At 40.0% G+C, this 21,721-nt stretch overlaps 1 protein-coding gene across 1 annotated transcript in view; it reads right to left on the reverse strand.

Annotated features, from left to right (window-relative positions):
* ASCC3 (activating signal cointegrator 1 complex subunit 3) overlaps window positions 1-21,721 on the reverse strand; it is a 555,582-nt gene that overhangs the window by 528,873 nt on the left and 4,988 nt on the right. The window contains exon 2 of the mRNA XM_019537809.1: window positions 2,756-2,906. Coding sequence (XP_019393354.1) covers window positions 2,756-2,845 — 90 coding nt within the window. The 5' untranslated portion in view covers window positions 2,846-2,906. The remainder of the gene's footprint in view (window positions 1-2,755; window positions 2,907-21,721) is intronic.

The raw sequence follows: 21,721 nt of genomic DNA on the forward strand, positions 1-21,721 counted from the left end.
GGGGGGGGTGTTAGTGAAGAAATGATATAATGACCAAAATTAATTGAATATTAAAAGTATTCAAGGAGCATTTGTAAAGGACCAGTGATATTAGCTAGAAGTGAGGGACCCCAAAAATACTAATAAATATATAAATATACTTAGTGTTGAGATTCTTCTATGACATTCACCGTAGCTGATTATGTAAGAAAAGTATATCGCATAAAGTGCTGTCTAAGATGTTCCTCTGATTTATGCCAAATTGGTTATTTTTGACTCTTGGTTCACTGAATAGATTCTCTTTTAATGGTTCACTTAGCTGTTTAACTACAGCATCTCAAAATTAAAAAGGAATAGAGGACTGAAATCTGATCTGTTAAAGCAGCAAATTGAAAATTACTTGAAGTTCAGAATGACTTGGTATTATTATCGCAGGTATAAATGAAGTTTGAATGACTTCAGTGTTCTGTTGTGCATGAGAATCTCATAGATGACATCTGAATATGCAGCGTCTCAGATGCCAATTTGTTTTTTAAGGTATGCAGGCTGTAGACCTATTGGTCTAGAGGCCTTTTGCAAAAGGCCTCTAGACCATCATGGCTATAATCTAAACACCTGACACATGGAAAATATCAATTTTATCCAATTATTTTAATGAAATTTTCATAAATTTTACAAGGAGGAAGCAAGATTTACCACCTGAAACCCAAGACCCTGCTCCTGCCTTTATTAGAGGTAATTTGCATTATCACAGAGCCCAGAGATCCCTCACAACATAAGGAATTCCTGCCCAGGGGAGCATTCCATCTTTTTACTCTTCTGTGAAATATGAAACATCATAACCAGAAGGAAATATGACTCTACATCCTGTTTGCGACCAAACAACTTCAAGATAAACAGACTATTCCAACTTTTCTCTGAGCCTAACCTGCATAAACTGAACAGCTCCAAACAGCAGATTTTACCATACCTGTAACTCTCCTATGAAATATGAACTTTCATTTCTACGTAAGAGAACCTTTACAACCTTTTCTCCTATGCCTAAAGAAGGGTGCTTGCAAATTATTATTTTTTTGCAAAAATTTAGTTGGTCTAATAAAAGATATCACCTCTACCATGAGTTCTCATTTGTTTTATACAGCTCTATCTCTAGATAGATATGATATATAATGCATTCCTTGTTTTTTCATCTTATAATTCTAGAGGTTGCTCACCTTGAATAAAGATAACAACTCCTTCTACAACCTAACATAGGGATCCCTCAACACTGTTACTTCTATTCCTGATTATCCATGACTTGAGCTCTGTTATGTTACAGTACTCTCAAGGATTCTGGCCAGGATGAGTTCCCCACTGTGTTACGCTCTGTATAAACAAAAGGAAACTTTCTGTGCTCACCCAAACCTTTAAGTAGCAAAATCTACAGATCCTTTGAAAACAGTAAAAACTGTTTAATCTCCTCCTTTGCAGAACCCACCAGTAAGTTAGCTATTAATCAAGCTTAACTGAATTAACTTTAAGATAACTACTATATTTGTTGTAAAGTTAATACTGGCCTTCTGGTAAGCTTTTCAAGATCAGACGGTCCCATCTCATCATAGAAGGAGCTTTTTTGAGCTTCATATTATGTCCTCAAACGGCAAAAACTCAAACTCTAGTTTAACATAGTGCCATTATCCACATTCTGAGCTGGTGCTGCTTTGCCCTAGCATTCTTTTCCAGCCACCGCAATTATGAAAAAAACAACACATCTCATGAGACGAATTTACCTCTAAAAGCCTAAAAGCGTTTCAGGTGTCCACTCTACAATTCACAACTAGCTTATAGATCACAGTAAACAAACTGGCTGCTATCATCTTCTTCAAATATTTTTAATGGTTACAGTAGTTGTGGATAATAAATATTGATATTTTTCAACAACAGTCCCCCAAAACTGCTGTTCCAATTTCTAAGTTCGCCAAGTGGTTTCTTGAAAGAGGGGCATGTGTCATGCATTTACTGTATTTACCTGAATCCAAGATGACTTTGAATTTAACACACAATTACTGGATTCTATACATGAAAAATACAGATTTTTCATAATTTCCCATGCTTAGAATCTAATTAGCAGATGGCCATCTTAAATTCATCCCCACACTGTTATGGCTGGAAAAGCAACAGTGGGGGGTGCGGAGACAGACCTCTGCCTGTCCCCACCCTGTACCCCCAACCCACCCACCGGTCCCTTCACAAAAGAAAATTATTCTTCCACAATCAAGTCTCTTAAGTTGTGATCATTTTTATTATGTATAGAAATGCACTGCATCTTACACAGGCATGAAGTTCAATCATGCTTTAAAGCACCTCATATTTGGAGAGAGGGAGTTTGGACCTCAAGTTCTGCCTAAGCCAACGGTCACTTTACACCAACCTACAGCCCCTAACAATCTATGAACCTATTTTTTGGACCATGACAAATCTCACTTTCCTAAAAGTATACGAAGTATACAGCCATGAGGAAATAGCCAACCTGTCAAGATGTCTATTATGAATTTAAGGCCCTTGCACAGATCTTCTAACGCATATTCCAAATTCAACCTTGAGAAAAAAAAAAGTGACAAGCACAAGTGGTATAAGGAATTCTTTTCATAAAACTACCTATATTATGGTCTTGCTGTTAGCAAAATGGGAGTTTACAGAAGGAAGGAAAACAGAACTGCAAAGAAACAGAACTAAGAACTTCTTTAAAATGTGAGTGCACAATAATTTTCTTTTCATATTTAAAAAATATTTTTACCGTTAAGTCAGCCAATTCTTCACTATAATTATCATGTTTAGTGACATTTGAAAAAGAGCGCAGAGCTTCTGTAAGACGAGGTAAGGCCATCTATTATTTATTCAGTGATCCATAGGATGAGAAATTAATTCCTACTCCAACTTGCAGGCACCTAAAAAAAAGAAAAAAAAAAAGAGAGAGAGCAAATAGAATAAATGAAGCTTTGCTGACTGACATATTTTAGAAACAAATTAATATAAGACTACCCTCACACAGGTAGATCTAGATATTCCTTATTTTTGAGCAGCTAGAACTATAGTCACACTTCAGGTAAGCAAGTATTTTAAATTCAAAAGAAAGCAAGCGAAGATCATAAATGGGTGACAGATAAAGTGATAAAAATAATCTTATAACAACATTACTAGACATGGCTTTTTCCTGCTATCACCTACATAAACCAACATTAACAGTAAAGAGCATGAGGTTCAATTATTCATTTAGCACAACAGAAATATTATGATAAAAATGTATACAATACAACTGTTGTCGTTTGGAGATAAAGTACAAGTGATTATAATCTATTTGAGGATTAATTTTAAAGTGGGATGCATTAATGGCTTTCATTTCATTCAAGTATGCCCAGAAATGAAAGAAAGACCTTCTCTTTTGGCAGTCATTTAAGGAACCAATCAAGGGAATATACAAAGTAGTCCTTTTTCAGTAAAAAAGGATAACAAATTCATATGCCAAATGCTCACAATAGAAAAAAGGAAGACAAGATGTTACTACATGACTAGAAAGACAATGCTCCAGGCTGTGTTCAGTTTGCAAACATGAATGCATACTTGCATTTCTTCTGAAGGCTCACTCGCTCTTTAAGATTATCATTTGTTGCAGTGAGTGCATTCATATTTCTAATGCAAAACATGGATTCATCTTGCACATTTATATTCCCAATGTTATACTCTTTTCACTCTAAATCTTTTGAAAAACTCAAATGGAGTGCTCTCAAACTGCTTAGGTTGGAAGTTGCCAAGGCACTGTTCATTAAATGCTCAAGGCAGTAACTCACAACCACAATTGCTGGCAACAACAAATGCACACTGTTTTAGATTTGCTTTTCATAACTTTACTAAAGATACCACTCATCTAATAATCTACACACAATGATCCTTCAAAGGACGCTTCAAGAGCTCTTGGCCTTTCAAAAGTGAAAAGGAAAATTTTAAATACATGATAGGTGTCTTGAAAGAAAGATATTACTCTTCTTTGTTAGGGACAGAAGTTAAACATAAACCAGTTTAAGTGATCAGAAACTGGTTTAAACTTGCAACAGAACAGAAGTTCAAGTGCACATAAACCAGTTTCAGAATGGCTAAACCTGACAGAAGATAAACCTGACTGAATGTCATGTCAGACCCAACTGATTTAGATCAAACCAGTTTATGGAACGTCTGTCCCAGACCCCTATCTTGTTCAAGTTAAATCACAGCCCCTTGGCATCCCAGGATGTTTTGCAGCTCTGGACTGGACTGCACCCTCTGCTCGAGCAAAGCAAGGCGGGCCCCACCCCTCTGCTCTCTAGCTGGAGCAGCAGGGGCTGGCTGACAAAAAAGTGGGGTGGGAAACCTGGCTGGCGATGCAGTCCATCTGCCTGGTGGGGGCAGAGCAGCCCCTGCCAGACTTTTCCCTCCACTGGAGTGGAGCAGGTGGAAGCACTGGCAAGCAGGCTCAGACGGAGGAGAGGGAGGGGGGTTTAAACCCCCTCCACGGCCCATGGGACCCCAGTCCAGGCCTTGATTCTGCCCCCCCGCCCCCAGCCTGCTTAAGCAGGGAAGGACAGCCCCAGCCAGGGGGTTTTAATCCTCTCTCCCCACTCCAGCAGAGCAGGGAGCATAGCCATACCCTGGCCTGGGCTGGCAAGGCGATGCAGGGAAGGGAGGGAGATTTAACACCCCCCCAGCCAGGTTTTGCCTGGCAGAGTGGCCCCTCCCAGGCTTTGTCCCCCCCACCACTCCCCCACTTCTCCTTAGGTCCCACCACCCACCACTTGAGCAGCAAGGGGGTGAGGAAACTACTGACAGGGGCTGCTCCCCCTTCCCTCTCCAGGCACACTCTGACTGGGGACCATGCAGGCCAGGGTGGGAATTTAAACTCCTCCCCAATCATACTCAGCAGCCTGCCAGGACTTTGCCACACCTCCTCCCCCTCAGTTCAGCTTTCCTCCAGCCTTCCTGCCACTGCCAAAGGGAAGGAAGGGCTCACTCTAACACCCTCCAGCTTCTAATCTGAGCCACTGCAGGCATGTGGCTGCTTTTCCTGAATCAAAAATGAATATCTACTCATTTGCTTCTTGGTTCAGTCTACACCGACACCACCAAGATGTGGGGTGAGGTGGGCACACTGGAGAGGAGGGACAGAATCCAGCTAAATCTAGACAGATTACAGAGGTGGGCAGATGAGAATAGGCTGGGATTCAATGTGGACAAATGCAGGGTACTGCATCTAGGGAGAAGGAACCAGCAACACACCTATAAGCTGGGGAACACCCGTCTTGTCAACACGGTGGCAGAAAGGGATCATGGAGTCATTGTTGACTCCAGGATAAACATGAGCCACCAATGAAAGGAAGCTGTCAGTAAGGCTAACCGCACTTTGTTGTGCATCTACAGATGCATCACAAGCAGGTACAGGGAGGTGATCCTTCCCCTCTATGCGGCATTGGTCATGCCATAATTGGAGTACTGTGTCCAGTTCTGGGCACCGCAGTTCAAGAGCGATGTGGCTAATACTGAGAGGGTCCAGAGGACGGCCACTACCATGGTCAACAGGCAGCGGAGCAGACCCTACGAAGAGAGGCTGAAGGGCCTGAACCTATTCAGTTTCCACAAGACAAGGCTGAGAGGGGATTTGGTGGCCATTTACAAACTCACCGGGGGGGACCAGTGGGAATTCAGGGAGGCTCTGTTCCTCTAGGCACCACCTGGGGTTACTAGGAATAATGGCCACAAATTGTTAGAGAGAAAGTTCAGGCTAGACATTAGGAGACATTACTTCAGTTAGGGCTGCCAGGCTCTGGAATGGGCTCCCAAGTGAGGTGGTGGTCTCTCCTACCTTGGGGATCTTCAAGAGGAGGCTGGACAGATATTTGGCTGGAGTGATATGACCCTGGCACCCGTTTCTGCCCAGGGCAGGAAGTCAGACCTGATGATCTGTTTAGGTCTCTTCCGACCCTAAGCACCATGATACTATGATGATACACAGGTTAAACTAATCTGCAAAGACTGAACTGATTCAGGCTCAGGCTTTTTGAATGTCTCTACTTAGCCCTTTATTTTCAGTTTTATTCAAATTACTTTAACGTGATTGTGTGTGTTAAAGCTATATTTGTATTTTTGCCATCAATTCTATATGTTTAACAATAAATCTGATGTACTGTTCAGAACTTAGACAAACAGGACATAGACAAACAGCAAGTACCAGAAAGTTGTGCATAGTATCTCTAGTTGCTCAGTCAACTAGCTTGTACCTTTTAGTTAAAATAAACCAAAGCAAAGGAAGCCTGGATTTTCAGGATTAATCCTAAATAATCAGTGAACCTTTTAACTAATTTCATGCAGGTTATTTGTATGAGCAATAAAGGACAAGGCACTGGAAATTAAGAAAAAGTTATTTCCCCTTCTAGAGACTAACTGAAACTCCAGCTCAGACCACTAGGAACTAAATGACAGTGTCATCTGTTAGCTCTTAAGTAGCTTACATAAAACAGGTTGGTCTCTCTAGTATAGCCTCTAGAGGCTGAACATTCTTGTCACTAAGGGTGACGGACAAATGACCACTGTAGTCATTTTAAAAGGGGAGCAGGAACTGCTCTCGTAACAAGAACATCTTTATCAACCTGTAGTGATGCAAGTCAGTTAAATCACCCTAACTTTGACCCTGGATGAAGCAGGGTTAAAGTTGAAGCAGTTTTGCTACACTTGTACTGCTACATAATCATAAAGATGTAACTATCTGAACCCCTGTCCTTTGATGCAACAGTTACTTCTGTCACTGAGTGTGGCACAGAAGACCCAGGTACTCAGTAAAGGGAGACCCAGAATGGAGGCAGGGAGCAAAGTGCTTGGAGCAGGGACAGAATAGGGATGAGAGAAGACTCCAGGTGTCGCTGCTGAGCACCAAGTTAACCCTGCCCTGGTTCTGCAGCTGCCACTGAATTTAGGGCTCTGGTTTTTCACTCGACATATTTTTATACAGCAGCTGAGGGACCTGGAAAAGGTTAACTTGGTTCTTGGTGGTGACACCTCTTGCAGCAGCATCCTGCCTCCACTTCATGCAGCAGCAAGCTCAATCTTCTCTACCTCCCCAGAATGCAAACTCTGTCAGGCATGCCTCTGATGAGTTGGGGCCAGAGCAGCATTAAGGCAGAGGAAGGATGGGGGAAACTTAACTTGTGGCACACCTGCCAAAAAGATGGGCCATCACCGCCCTATAGGTATCATGTCAAAACAAGATACAAGAAAAGGAAAATGCTTTCTAGCATTTTCATCAATACAGAACTAGATGTATTTATCTCAACAGAGAATATTGCCAATATGTTGTTAAAGTCCACTTTGTCCTCAACATGTATCAATAAACTGTCACATCCCTTTTGCTCTATTCAGAAAAAAAACAGCATTATGGAGCTTCATAATAAGCTATTTCCTCACTTTTACATATGCCACGATGAGCAGTAAAGCAGTTACAGTTGATCCTATACTGTCACTTAATACCATTCTCTAGGCTAAGTAACTTCTCCAATTGCCCGCATTAAAATCCTTCAGCTCAGCTACCAGGAGCAATTTAACCAAGGACCAAGGATAAGCTACCTGAGCAAAATAAGAATGTTTTACACCTCCAAGTATTATCATTTGCATAAGTTAGCGTACATTAAAATGCATATATCAGTTCACACCTCAAAGCTATTGTTCGAGGCTTTCTGAAAATTCAGATTGGTTACAGTATCCTGACCCATTTAATGTTTTACTTCAAGCCTTCAATACTTTTACATGTTAAATCAAAGCTGAATTTCTGGTGACAAGATACATTCTTTGCTCCCCTCTTCTAGAGGTGCACCAATAGAGATTTTTTGGGCTGATATTGACATCCAATTTTTAGGGAGGCATATTAGCCAATACCGATCTGATTTCCGATACAGCATGGAGAGCTGCCTCCAGCTGGCAAGTCTGTTGTGGTGAAAGAGGAGAGGGGAGCAAAGGGGCATGGGGGGCAGATCAGTTGGGCTATGGAGGGGGCTGCACCCACCCCAAATTTTGCCATAGCTCCCTCCCAAAACCCAGCACAGCCCCAGCTCTTCCCAGTGTGTGGTTGGAGATGGGGACTAAGTCAGGATATCAGTACCAACCCCAAAAATCTCTATTGGTGCACCCCTAGAAGAGGGGAGTGAAGAATAAGAGACAAATGTATCTGTTGTCACCAGCCTGCAGCTGCAGCCCACTGCCTTGCGCAGATCCAAGGGGCACATTCCTCCCCGTCCTCTCCTGTGTCCCCATTACCCTCCCTCCCTTTCCTACACAGACTTACCAGCTGAAGGCAGCTCTACTGCCTCTACCTCTTCTGTTCTCCCCATCCCCACCCCCTCAAAGAGACTTTCCCCTATTAAGGAGATTGATAAACATTACCCTAAATCAGGGTTCTCAACCTTTTTAGACTCAAGGCATCCTTCTATAATTTTTCTGAATTTAGCAGCACACCATTAAAAAAATTAAATGAAGTTTCCATTGTTTTCTAGATATGGGAAATATATAAAGTTGGAACATTGCTATAGCTGTGATAGTCAAGGAAATGTTCATGAGACAGAATTTTTTTGTGACACCTCTTATTGGACTAACCATATGGTTGGGAGAGCTCCTGCATGAGCTTTGAGGCATTAAATACATTCTCTCAGATCTAAGAAAGAGGCAAATGCAGGCTGAACTAAATAGCAGAAAAGACTATGTAATGCAAACAGCCCCTTTGGAAGGATGTGAACTACAAGCGAGACTTCAGCGTTGTCATTCTTATTCTACTTACTTGTATTGCTACAAGTAAAGAAACAACAGATTCAAGTTATTCTGCTTTAAAAAAAAAAAAATCAATCACTTGTCATGTTTGTCATTTTTAATTTGGCAAATATTTTTTTAATCATTTCTAATACTTGAGAGACTGTGCCCCAAGCCACAGAACTGGAAGGCAGAAACTCCCAATTCGACACTTCAGTTTGTCATCTCCCCTTGGAAAAACCCTGAACCAATCTCTTCTTCAGTTTCTGTATCTGTGAAACAGAAGAAAAGAAGTGATATCCTCCTTTGCGATACTGTAAGAAGCCTACAGAATATAAACAAAGTACTTTAAACTTATTTAAAAAACCTCAAAGCTTATTATACATAAACACAATTGTATTTGATTTTACCTTTGAAACTTATTTTTACAGAGGAAGGGAAGCCATAAAAGTAGATTATATTCTTAACTAAGACTTGTACCAGGCAGGAAACCTTTTAGGATTTATTGGCTCAAAGGTAAGCCTTAATGGTAAGCTTGGCCCATAATTTTAGTAGGCTTTTATCATTAAAATAAAAATGAAAAATATGTAACAAACCTTAAAACTGCCACCCACATACCAGAATTCAGGTTGATTTTACTGCAGGTGGAAGAAATGTTCCTCTTTTATCCTAGTGGGTTATTTATCTTTCCTCCAGCTACTGCCTTTTCTATCATTTTCCTAAACCAATTACAGACCTGGTTTTTCTCCCCCACCCCATCCCACTGGCGCAGTTAAAAAAAAAAAAAAAATCTATTAACAAAATGGATTTCTGATTCTTGTACTACACATAGTACAAAACACAAACCTTTTGGATTGGTGTAGCCTACCAACACAGGACATGAACAGATTTTACATTTCTAGCAAGAAATATATCCTTTAATGCCACAAGAGCATTTTCTTCAAGTGGTCTGTGGCAATTAAAAAAGCAGCAATTCCACCATAAATTTTTAGCCATTTTGAACAGCAACTTCCCTATGAAGAGATGTGGTCTAGCACCATGTGTAATGCACATACACTTTACATCTGCACCATAGGGGTACCTAGGACTCCCAGTATCCTAAAATTCCTTGTGCTCCCTCCCCCTCTCCCAAGAAAACGTGAGGGAGAGGAGCTAATTTCTTGATGGCATGCTGTTCAGGCACCCAGTTTAAGACCCAGTGTCAGGGAACCCAGGAATTGCCCCAGCTTCCACAGAGCAGACAGCAGCTACCAAAGCTGACCCCTATCCTTCAGGAACCCAAGGATCATCCTGCAGAGGCCATGGCAGCTCTTCTTGCTGCCGAAGCACCTGCAAGAAAACCTCACTAGCACTGCACATTGTGTTTGACAGCCCAACTGTTGATCTACAACCAGGACTACAAGCACATGTAGCTGCAGCTGCCTACACAGCCATAGTTTACCTGCATGAAGGTAAAGGCAGGGGCAGAGGGCATTTCCTCCCCTTCCCATGCAGTATCAGGTGGAGGCAGCCTGTCTATCATGGGGGCAGGAGGTGCAAAGGAAGAGCCGACAAGTTCACGTTTGAGGCAACTTTGTTGCCCCCCAGCCAGGGGCAGAAGTGCCTGCATGCTTCCCTGCATATCACATTTTCCTGGCGCTGCAAATTTCCTGGAAATTCTTAGTGCTGCAACTGCATGCCTGTGCATATCCAGAGTGCAAACAGAAATGCATGTTTAAATTTCAGGTTTAAAATTTTAGGTAAATTAAGATAAATGCATCTCTCTCTATTCACAAATTATGGCGTGTTAAGAAATTCTGAATATGACAATGTTAGGACTGCAACATAAACAAATATAAGCAAGGAACTTGAGAGGGCCTGTTGAGGCTGCTTTAAGGCCTGGTTCCATTCTATTGGGCTAGATATTGCAATATCTGATATTTGACACACTGAAGTCATTTCAAAACTTAAATAAATAGACTAAACAAGGTGAATAAAAAACAAAACAAGGAATATGGTACAAATCAAGGTTCTTTATATGTTTATACTGCTTATAAATCAAAATATATTTTCATATTATTTAACATATTTGTGAACATTCTAAGATTGCTATATTTATTACATGTAATTAATTAACATAAATTAATAGTAATTGATACTATTAATTAACATTAAATTGATCCTTCTAAATTCTGGTCTACTACTGCTAGTAGTGGAAGAAAGTAATATCTATAGTAAAAATACCTTTAAAATAAAAAATGACGTTAAAATAGTAAAGGATTGTGAAATTAAATGGAGAATTGATCAGACTTATTAAATTTCTTTCGTATCGTGCTGTTGTGTTCAAGTTTTACATCTCAACTTAAAAGTTAATTATTTAACTTGTTCCATGATTTATTTTACAAATCTTTAAGAAGTTTTTAAATTAAAGATTGACCCATTTATTGTACACTGTATACAAACAAAATAATATGCATATGCAGAATAAAGATCTTAAAATTAAAGAATTGCCATTTACCAAACAGCATTTGGATCAAATAACTGATCTTGCATTTTACTTGCCAATAATATGTATGTATTTAAAAATGTAAAGAAAAATCAAAACTAACTTAGGAAGAGTCACCAACAGAAGCAGTAACAAAAAAGTTATTGCATTTAATCTAATATCACAGAAGGCAAGTTCCAAACACTAAATACATTAGCTCATTTTAATCTTTAAATAAACCACAAAAAGCATTGAGATCAATGAGGTCAAGAGTCTATAAAGTAGGATTTTAAAAGATTGCAGTAGCTATAGAAGCAAGGTAAGAAACCACAACCTAGAGTTTTAAACGCTGTTTCTCTGCAGACAAGATACTGTAGTAGGCGAATCTGTATTGTACTAAAATAAGTGAAAGAGAGACTTTCATTATCACAATGGACAGGGCGCAATTATCACAATGGACAGAGGTGTAGCAAGCTCCATTGGCATAGTGGGAAAGAGAAACAGGGGTTGGGGGAAGGAGGATTGTGCCCTATAGAGTGGGGAGAGAGAAGGAACAGTGTCCCAGCTCTCCACACACTGGCAGCAGATGCTACTGCTATGGGCTTACAGCTGTTACAAGCTGGGGGACAGGCTCACTGCACATGAGATATAGCTGGCCCATGACACAGGCTCTCATAGCAGGCCCATGACAGTGTCTATGCTTAGTTCTCCCACTCACTGCCCTTCTTCCCAATCCCCCCTCCCTCCATATACTACTGGGTACCCAGCTTCTATGGGCCTGCCATTCTGGAGGATATATCATAACATCTGATGAAGTAGGGTGTTGCCTACCTAAGCTTACGCCTGTCTAAATGAGTTAGTAATTAAACTATCACCCTGTCCTGCCTCCTGCCAGACATTAAAACAGTGATTGTTATATTTAACAGTGTTAACTGCATTATGCTTTGAGGTCATTATGCATAATTGACACCTATTTGCAGATTAACTTGCCTTCTTCCTTCAATAAAATGAACTTAACCTGAATAAGTAATCATCTTGCCAGGCCAGGAAGTGTACATACTGGTTACATCATACTAAAATAGAGTCATACATACAGTACTAAATGTCCCTGCATGTCACAATTTTAGCATTATCCTCAATGTTAATTAACTGTAGTGTACTCCATTTAAGTGCATAGCCTAGAACAAGGGTGGGCAAAATGTGGCCCAGGGGCCAGATGCGGCACACCAGGCCATTCTATCTGGCCCACAGGGCCCCTAAAAATTTGGAAAATTAATATTAATCTGCCCTGGGCTGCCTGTCATGTGACCTTCGGTGGCTTGCCAAAACTCAAGCCCAAAATAATTACCCGCCCCTGACCTAGAAACTGGAGCAGAGGGAAAGAGCATGGTGGCGGTGGCAGTGGGGGACAAACAGGGGACCGCACACAGAACACGGTCCTTATACTTATCCAGGGTATGCACTTATCCAATTTCATGTAATTGGGTGCATCTACACATGCATATTAATACAAGGCAATAAACTCCACTGCTTATCACACAGGAGTTTACTGCTCCCTTGTACTCATTTACGCATGCACCCAAGACTGCAGCACATTGAGCTGTGTCAGAGCAACCCCAACTGGCAGGGAATCTGGGGGGTCAGCCTGCCAGCCCAGGGCTGCTTCCCCCAGCTCAATGTCCTGCAGAAGTTCTGGCTAGAGCATGAGGGTGCTTCAGTGAAGGGCTAGCTGGCAGGCAGCTACAGCATCCTTGTACCTCAGACATCTGGGCAGCATCTACACATGCACTGCTGAGGAGTTTTTTTACTCCACAGTAGGATAGTACTGTACTCCACAGTAGGACAGAACTGACTAGCTCTCCCCATTTCTCAAGGTTTCTAATAGTTTCAGAGTTGCTATTAGAAGTCTTGAAAATAAGGGAAGATATGAACAACAAAACTCACTAGCTCCTGTCATATTCAAACCCTCCCCTTAACTCTTTTTGGCTGTGTTAAAAGGAGTACCTTTAGTTACAAAAAGGCATGGATACCATTTCAATTACTATTAAATTAACAAGAGTACAGTTTAGAAACAACAATAGGGCTGGAAGATGCTATGGACTTAAATGGTTTACGTATTTAACTGATGTACAAATAATGAGAATTTGTTACAATGCAAACAGGCAAATTAGTAATGGTATTACATTATATACTTGAGCAAATCATGCACTTATTCAGTATACAGCTAGGTGGAGTACATTACATTTGTTGTAGATGTATTGCTTCCATTACCATATGGATACATCAGAACTTTTAGTGTATTTGTCCTCAATACTCCAGTAAGGTACAAATGGAAGCAAAACAACAGAAGTATCTTACTTAAGGTCATGCAGAAATTCTGTGACAAAACAGGCCTTTCCAGAACATGTGCTAGTCCAGAACATAGGCCAAGGCCCAACAAGTAGAGCTAAGACCCCCTTCATGAAGGGGGCCACTAAGAGGATATAAATAATTGCTTGGGACAAAGGCTGATTATAGATGTTTAAAAAAATAAATGGTTAAACAAACAAACAAACCCCAAAAAGGCAAGAAGGGCGAATATTTATTCCTTTCCACGATGCATGGCCCATTTCAGAAATAAAGTTCTGTGTCAGAGCAACTTGACTACCAAGAATCATACAGTGGCTTGTTACAGATAGCTTAGTTTAGGCAGAGCCACAGTCCAGATTTTTTACCATTTGGAAGTCCACATGTGGACCATCAGAAGTCCATAAAATTACAACCATGCTAAGACAGCAATCACGCTGAAATAAAGCATAGCTTCTTTTATAACCATCAGAAGTATTTCCTATTTGGAAATTCAGGTACATAAAGAGAAATACACCACATGCCTCCAAAAATGTATTCCTTGTAGATCAGTCAGATGAATTGTCTCCTTGCTGAACTGCTCTTTTAAGCAGATTGTTAAGGGGTGTTCCTATTTTTATCCCTAAGGTGTCTAAATGTGATTCTATTATATACACTGCTTAAACCCCTAAAAAGCATTACAAAAAGTAATAAATTAATAATGCACTTCCATTTTAGCCTTGAAGCTAAGTCATAATCAATACTGACTAAGATGACAACCCATCTACCTTATCAACTAATGTTTTTTCAGAGATTTTATCATGGTGGGAGAAAAATCACACTTAGGTACCTTAGATTTTTAAAATAATGTGTATTCAAGTATATAGTACATATGCTTTAAATTCATAGATTCGAATATTTCCACATGGAAACACATTTCATATCAACAGCAGAGTGCAAATTAGAGGGGTGATGCAGACATATTTAGAAAGAAATGGAAACTTCTTACAGCCCCAAATATAGAAACAGGAAGAAAGATGCAATAAGGATGTGCCATCATGCTATAAATGAATTCTCAACTTACCAACAACAAAAAAAGACAAAATGAGAAAATAAGGAAGTTTCCTGCAAGTGTTACCAATATTAAATGTGAATATCCAGAAAATGTTAAAAGGGTGGTACATGCATAACTGTGGCTAGGCACATTTAATAAATTGGTTCTACATCAGAGTAAGGTGTGTGTTAGTGTAGTCCAGGAAAGATTAATTAGGGGGGAAATTACTAATGTGTTAGATTCAATGGCTATGATAACTGCCCATGAGTAGCTTTTGTGGAAAATTTACAACTGAAGCCCATATCATTTCCTGTTAAAGCCTAATTGTTCTATTGAAATCAGTTTGAGGTGCCTTATTATGTAAAAGAGTGCAAAGAAACAAAGGGTGACAAAACACTGGTTCTAAAGAAACCAATAAAAGCAATTTTTACCATTGACTTCAATAGGGGCCATGATTTAACTTTAGGTATCCTTATATCATTATGGTTTCTATAAATCACATAAACTAAGTGTTGTTTTATGCTACTTCTTTGTACAAAAAAAGTGATTAAATCAGTTTTGGATAATACAGAAGAACCCTCACTTTAACTGAGATATTGGGGATACTCAGTAAAAGATTCATTGTTAGGATATCTGAGTCATAGGAGGCAAGTTAACATTACAGGTAGATTGTAAGAACCAAGATAAAAGCTACTTGACACATGAACTTATTGCACATTTAGGCTTACAATTATTTTGAAATATTGCTTTCCTGTATTTAGTACATGAAAGAAATAAAAGTCCTAGAGGAGTACCATTCAAGGGAATAAGAGACTTACTTGAGAGCAAGAAATTTCATTCTACCTTTAGCACAAGACAGAATAAAAAGCAAGGCATACCAACAATTAGTGAAAAGGCAGAAACTTGCTGATAGCAATTTTTTTGGATTGCTTAGTTGTTTAAATATAGTATCATACAGAATTGGAATGGTCCAGCAGGCCACTGAGTCTAGTCCTCTGCCTTCACTAGCTACCAATTCTCCAAAAGAGTCGCAAAGTCTGTAACAATAAAAATACCCATTCTAGTGCTTCACACACACCTCAGTGTTCCACAGCGAAACTGCGGGAGGGACTATGCAGAGGTTGGGAGGAGGATGGTAGTAGGCAAAATATGCCCAGATGTTGCTAGGAAAGCCATTAGGCCACGTGCTATGGAGGAAGACAAAACATGTCATCCGTCCTTGACAACCTGACCCAAGGGAATTCTTCTTCCAGGCCCCAAATCTAAAAATCAGTTTAATAGTCAGTCAGTCATCAAGCAAGTTTCACCAGCCTGAGGAACCTTCACCAATACATCCCAGCCAACACCCAAGGCTTCAGACTGGAGGGGAGGGGCAAAGATATGGGAGTGTATGCAAGAGGAAAGGGAAGATGAAGATGCACACAAGCCAAATAATGCATTTGGGGGAAGTGAGGTAAACTTCTTCCTAGGCTATTACCTGTGTAGGAATTACCAGGCAACTGCCACATCTGCAAGCAATCTACAGGGTAATCCAAGTTCCCTTTCCACCCACCCAAATCAAAAACACAGTCTCATTGCAACCATAAGAACATCACTGGTACAAGCCTGTACTGTCTATGAAGACTGCCATTGTTTAGTTACTTCCAGTATGGGGTAGTTCTACTTAAATGCAAGCCATGGAATAATTGAGTCTGCTGTGACATCTTCTACAAAAGGAAATTCCACTCAAGAAGTTGAAAACCTTTTTACTTTAAAAGAACAGCCTAATAGACAAAGATGTATTTCAAAATAGTAAATCCAACTTGTTTAAATAGGAGGCAGGGTGGAGGTGCACCTTATAGACTATTTCGAGATGCACACACTTTTGTAAGCAATATTTACTTTGTCAGATGTGATGCTAAAGAGCTGACAAACTAAACTGTTGCTTACAAAAAAGTGTGCGCATCTCTGAATTAGTTCATCTGGAGTGGTGTTAACTCTGTTGTGCCTTCGGCCTGATTTCAGACTAAGACAGCTAAATATCTTTCCCTTGTTTAAAAAGTAGATGATTAACAGGTTTCACCTAAACAACAGACATCTGCTATTCAAGGACAGTTTTTGGACACTCTCATATTAGTCAGACTGAAATCAGTAATCAAGAAGTAGAAAATACTTTATAACTCCTCCTAACCCTCCCCTCCCCCATATAGTTTTGTTAGCATAACTGATTTTATACGAGTCCTGAAACTGAGTTTGACACTTTTTCCAAAAATTAAACAACACACTAGTTAACATAAGTAGCAAACCGGCCATACAGCATCTATCAGAGTGGATTATGTTTACTATATCATTTCATTACTTTTTTAACCTACCACAGTCAGCTTGTTCTGAGTTTTTTTGTCTTGGACTGAGGCTCTATTGCAACGGTCCTCAACCTTTCTAGGCTCAAGGCACCTCTCTTTAGTCTCAAGGTATTCCTTGGAAAATGCTGATTCTGTTTTCACTCCTTTTTTGACTACTGAAAAATAATAGAGCAATTATTCTGTTGCAAAGAACTAGAAAAAGTATGAAAGGTCAGAATTTGGGGGTTTATTTTATGCAGCGCCTAACAGTCTAGCACTGTGTTGCACCCCAGAGTGCTGCAGCATCCTGGTTGAGAATCAATCCAAACTCACATAAGAAGTCTCTAGCATAAGGACATGAGTTCAAGCTTAAATTAATACCCTAACAACAACTGCACCATTCTTCTTAAGAACTGCAATTGTAAAGACATTTAGTTCTGTGTTTGCTCACTGCAATTAAGTCTGCAATCCCTTCCAAAAGTGATGGTTAATAAATAGAACTGAAAGTGTAAACTGTCTGGTGCTGGGTCTCCTGTCCCTTCTGAAGGCAGGAAACAGAAGTTTTCTGAGCTACGCAGATCCTATTTTGGCACATTAAAACCAATCACCACATTCACAAGTGTACTCTCAAAGGACCATGTAACGACTAAAACAAACGGGCAGGTTAGGAATTCTTTTCAAATCAGCTCTTAATCCCAGAGCTATATAAAAATCTCAGGTTCTCAGTAAACAGCAGCTGTTCCTAAACCCATCAAGTTACCTGGTCTCCAGAAAACATTCTGATTGCTCAATCCATCCCAACAATGCCGAAACTTTTTTTAATGTCCTCATAAAAAACAAACAATAAGGTAGCTGTATATTACCTAAGAACCTGAAACCCAGTTTCCCAAGGGCCTGACAGTACTTGCATCGTGATACACCAGCTGCTAAAATAATGTCAGAACTGAAATAAGAAAAGCAACAGGGAAAGGTTTTTGGGCTGTTTGTTTGTTTTTAAAGGCACCTCTTCCTAAAATACACCTCATCAGACAATGTAATGACAAGTACTTTCAGGACCAGTAAATATTTAAAATACTGGTTAAGGACCAGGTGAAGAAAGTGCATTTATTCATAAAAAGGATACAAATACTTCATATGATTTAATAAACGCTTAAGTACTGACACTACTATTCTAAGCATTTCAACTAATTCACTCACCCTAGAGTATTTATTAACAAGCTGGACAGAGCAAACTTTCCAAGACACTGTCACAGTTCAAGGAAAATTTCCTTCTACCAAATACTCATCAAGATCCATGAGATTTTAAGCTTTCTTTTTTCACTTGGTAGGTTCCAACACACTCTGACCTCCTCAGCACACTCCGAGGACAGGTTTTCTGCGTTTCCCCTTGGTGAAAATGTAACCTTGTGGTTCAGCTGCCATAGCATCCCATGTCCCCCCATGCAACTACTAACACCCCAAGACACTGATACAGCTTAATCACATTCTCTCAGGGCCCCACACTTGCTTACAGTTGTGAAGGTGAACTTCAGGGTTATTTCTGGGTTTTTCCACTCCAGCTACCCATCTAATGCAAAATGCATGCAAAGTCCAGGAAGCAAGAGAGAGCATAATGCCATAGCCTACTGGTTACAGAAGTCCTCTGACAAAAGGAGTCCAAGTTTCCAGTTCCTTCTGCCAGAATTATTTATGCATTTTGCATAAGACATTCCCTGGAGAACCTAGAATCCATGTCTCCTATCTCCTAAACACATTCTCTTGACACTAGACTACTAAAAGAGAAATGACTACTTCCCCCTCTTCCCTTGAGCTGAATATATGTTGTTGACATCAATTACTAATACAGTTCAGTCCTCACTTGAGGGACTGGGGACTTAGAATACAACCACTTTTCTGCACAGACTAATATTGCAATAGGCTTAGTTGGTAGTTAGATGCATTAGGTGGCCAATCTAGATTGCTAGTGAGCATCCGCCGTAGCCTAAGCCTAGGCACCAAAGATCTTTTCAAGACAAAACAGATGCCTTTGTATTTCTGAGGCTAGCGAGCAGGACTGATCATTAGGAAGGCTCTTTGTGACTTCAGCAGCAAAAGTATGCCTAGGTTACATTTAGACACAAAGAAGTCTGATCAAGATTTGGCTCATGGATACCTGGTTCTAAGTCCAAAGCCCCCTGTGGTCTCATTTTATAGCTCACATACTGAACAGCACCTTTCTTACACAGCATGTCAGCCAATTAGTAAAATAGCAGCTTCCCCTTTCATTATTTTGTATTATATTTAAGACAATTTAAAATTAGCACCAATTCTCTTCTTTGTATTGAGGAAGTGCAGCTTTCCATTAAAGATAACTGTGTGTGCAAACTGGAATCAAATCCACCAGCTGCTGCCCACTTTTCCTGGGCAGCCTGCCTACATTAGTGGTAATGTGTGTATGAGGAAACAAGACACCTATGCAATTTCCCTTAGTAAAGGGTTTGGTTACATTTGATCAAAAGGCATTGAACACGGGGTACTTCAGGCTATTCTAGGAATTAGGGACTAAGAGTTACTGTTACTGAAACGCTGAAGAAAAAAAAAAAAAGGAAATTATTTCTTTATGATCTGAAAGAGCTAAAGCAAGAACTTCTGAATTACAAAATACTTGAAGTGGGTTAGTTTGTAGAAGTGCACTGATATTCTCTTAGGACATATACATGTACAACCTCTTCCTGTAATATCTATCAGAAGGTATATTTTGTACTGTTATGGAATGATTGCACAGAAGTAAAAATGTTCCTGTTTCAAAAGTTAAAGGTCTTCCAAAATATATTTAATACTACTCCACATGTAAGATTAAAAAAAAAAAGCCTATATTTACAGACCTAGGTTAGATCCCCTCATAAACAAACCTTCATTACACAGTCCAAACAAGAAATTGAGTTTCCTTCCATTTGCTCCTACAGAGTCAACACAATTGACAGTAAGTTGAACACTATTATTTCTTCTGCATATTGTATTGGTAGGTTAGTTTGGGCTATAGATTCTTTAATATTGGCAATAGGCCATTCCCTGTTTTATGCATGATCTCAATTCTTCAATTCTGTAAAAAGAATGAGGTTTCTTTCTCCCAGTCTACCAAATCTTTGAATATTCTACCTTCTTTTGTTGCTAAGTCCCCAAGTTCCTTATTACATGCATCAGCCCCTTGACCAAAAATAGGAAGAGAAAAGATTCAAGACTTTTCTGTACAGTTTCTTAATATGCCAAGGAAAGGGCAAAAGGACGCTGCAAATATGATTTGCTCCTTTCAATTCCAGTACTTTAAGGACATTGTGCTCAGCTGCCACAACACAGAAATCAGAATTCAATTTTAGGAAATAGCAATACAGAGCTACCTAGATCACCAGTTGAATAATTTTTACTATTGATATTTGGGGGAAAACTTGTTGACATTAACATGGTGTGTCTCCCTCTACTTTAAGAAGGGAAAAGGATTTATCTGAGTGCTCAACAGGATGGAAAATATTCAGCTGAAGCATTTTTGTGTAGCCCCATGTAAACAAGAATATCTCAGCATCATGAAATCTAATTTATTGGCACAACACTCTCTGAAGTAATGATATAAAAACTTGATTTTACTATTGAAGAACTGAGGCAAAAAAGAATAACTAGTTTACTCAAGATGACAGGCTAATGCCCTAAACACTAGACCATGATTTCTCTCTGCAGCCTGGGTATTAGCCTTGGGACATAGGGATTTAATTCCAGACTCTACCTCAAAATTCCTGTGTGATCTTGAGAAAGTCATTTTGGGTTAGATCCATAAAAAGATCTGGGCATAATAATGCCCATTTTTATGTGCCTGACCCCAGAGTGCAGTTCAGACTCCTGAGTAAAGCACTTTAACTCTCTATGTGCTGAGAGTAAAGAAGAGGGTGTTTCGGAAAGTAACGGCAATATGGATATACAGGTTTCCCTCACATTATGCTGTACATTTGTTCCTGGAAAATGATGCATAACTCAAATTCGCACAAAGGGAACCCTCTTTACAATGTAACGAATAGGGATATGTTCCAAGACCCTCACTCTACTGACCCCCAGACCCATTTCTACCACTTTTACAAGACAACTGTGGTACTCACCAACAGCAGACAGTACACAAACACAGGGTACTATCATAATGGGGATGGCAACTACAGAAACGCACGTTGCAGACAACGAGCCAGGAGCACAGATCCACACCAGAGACTATACTTTGATTCGGGTCACTCCCACAATGCACCGCACAAAGCAGCTGATTGCAGGTTTCCCACATAATCGCATAAGAGTGAATTTACCTCACATATAATGAATTTTTGGTATAAAAAGCGTCATCACATAATTGCAAATTCACACAACGCGAACCCACGAAGTAAGGGGAACCTGTACAGTAAAAACATTCTGCATGCAGTGAGTAAGACACTACGCAGAAGTGGAGAACACCGATGGTAACAGTGTTGAACACACCCATCATTTACAGCTACGCAAAAAGTGATGAGGTCTAGCAGAATCACAGAAAATTAGGGTTAAAAGTGACCTCAGGAGGTCATCTAGTCCAACCCCCTGCTCAAAGCAGGACCACCCCCAACTAGATCATTCCAGCCAGGGCTTTGTCAAGCCAGGCCTTAAAAACCTCCAAGGTTAGAAATTCCATCACTTTTCCAGGTAATTTGTTCCAGTGCTTCACCACCCTCCCAGTGAGAGAGTTTTTCCTAATATTCAGCTTAAACCTCCCTTGCTGCAACTTGAGACTATTGCTCC

Source organism: Crocodylus porosus, unplaced genomic scaffold (assembly GCF_001723895.1).
Source record: "Crocodylus porosus isolate Cpor-Errol unplaced genomic scaffold, CroPor_comp1, whole genome shotgun sequence".
Lineage (NCBI taxonomy): Eukaryota > Metazoa > Chordata > Crocodylia > Crocodylidae > Crocodylus > Crocodylus porosus.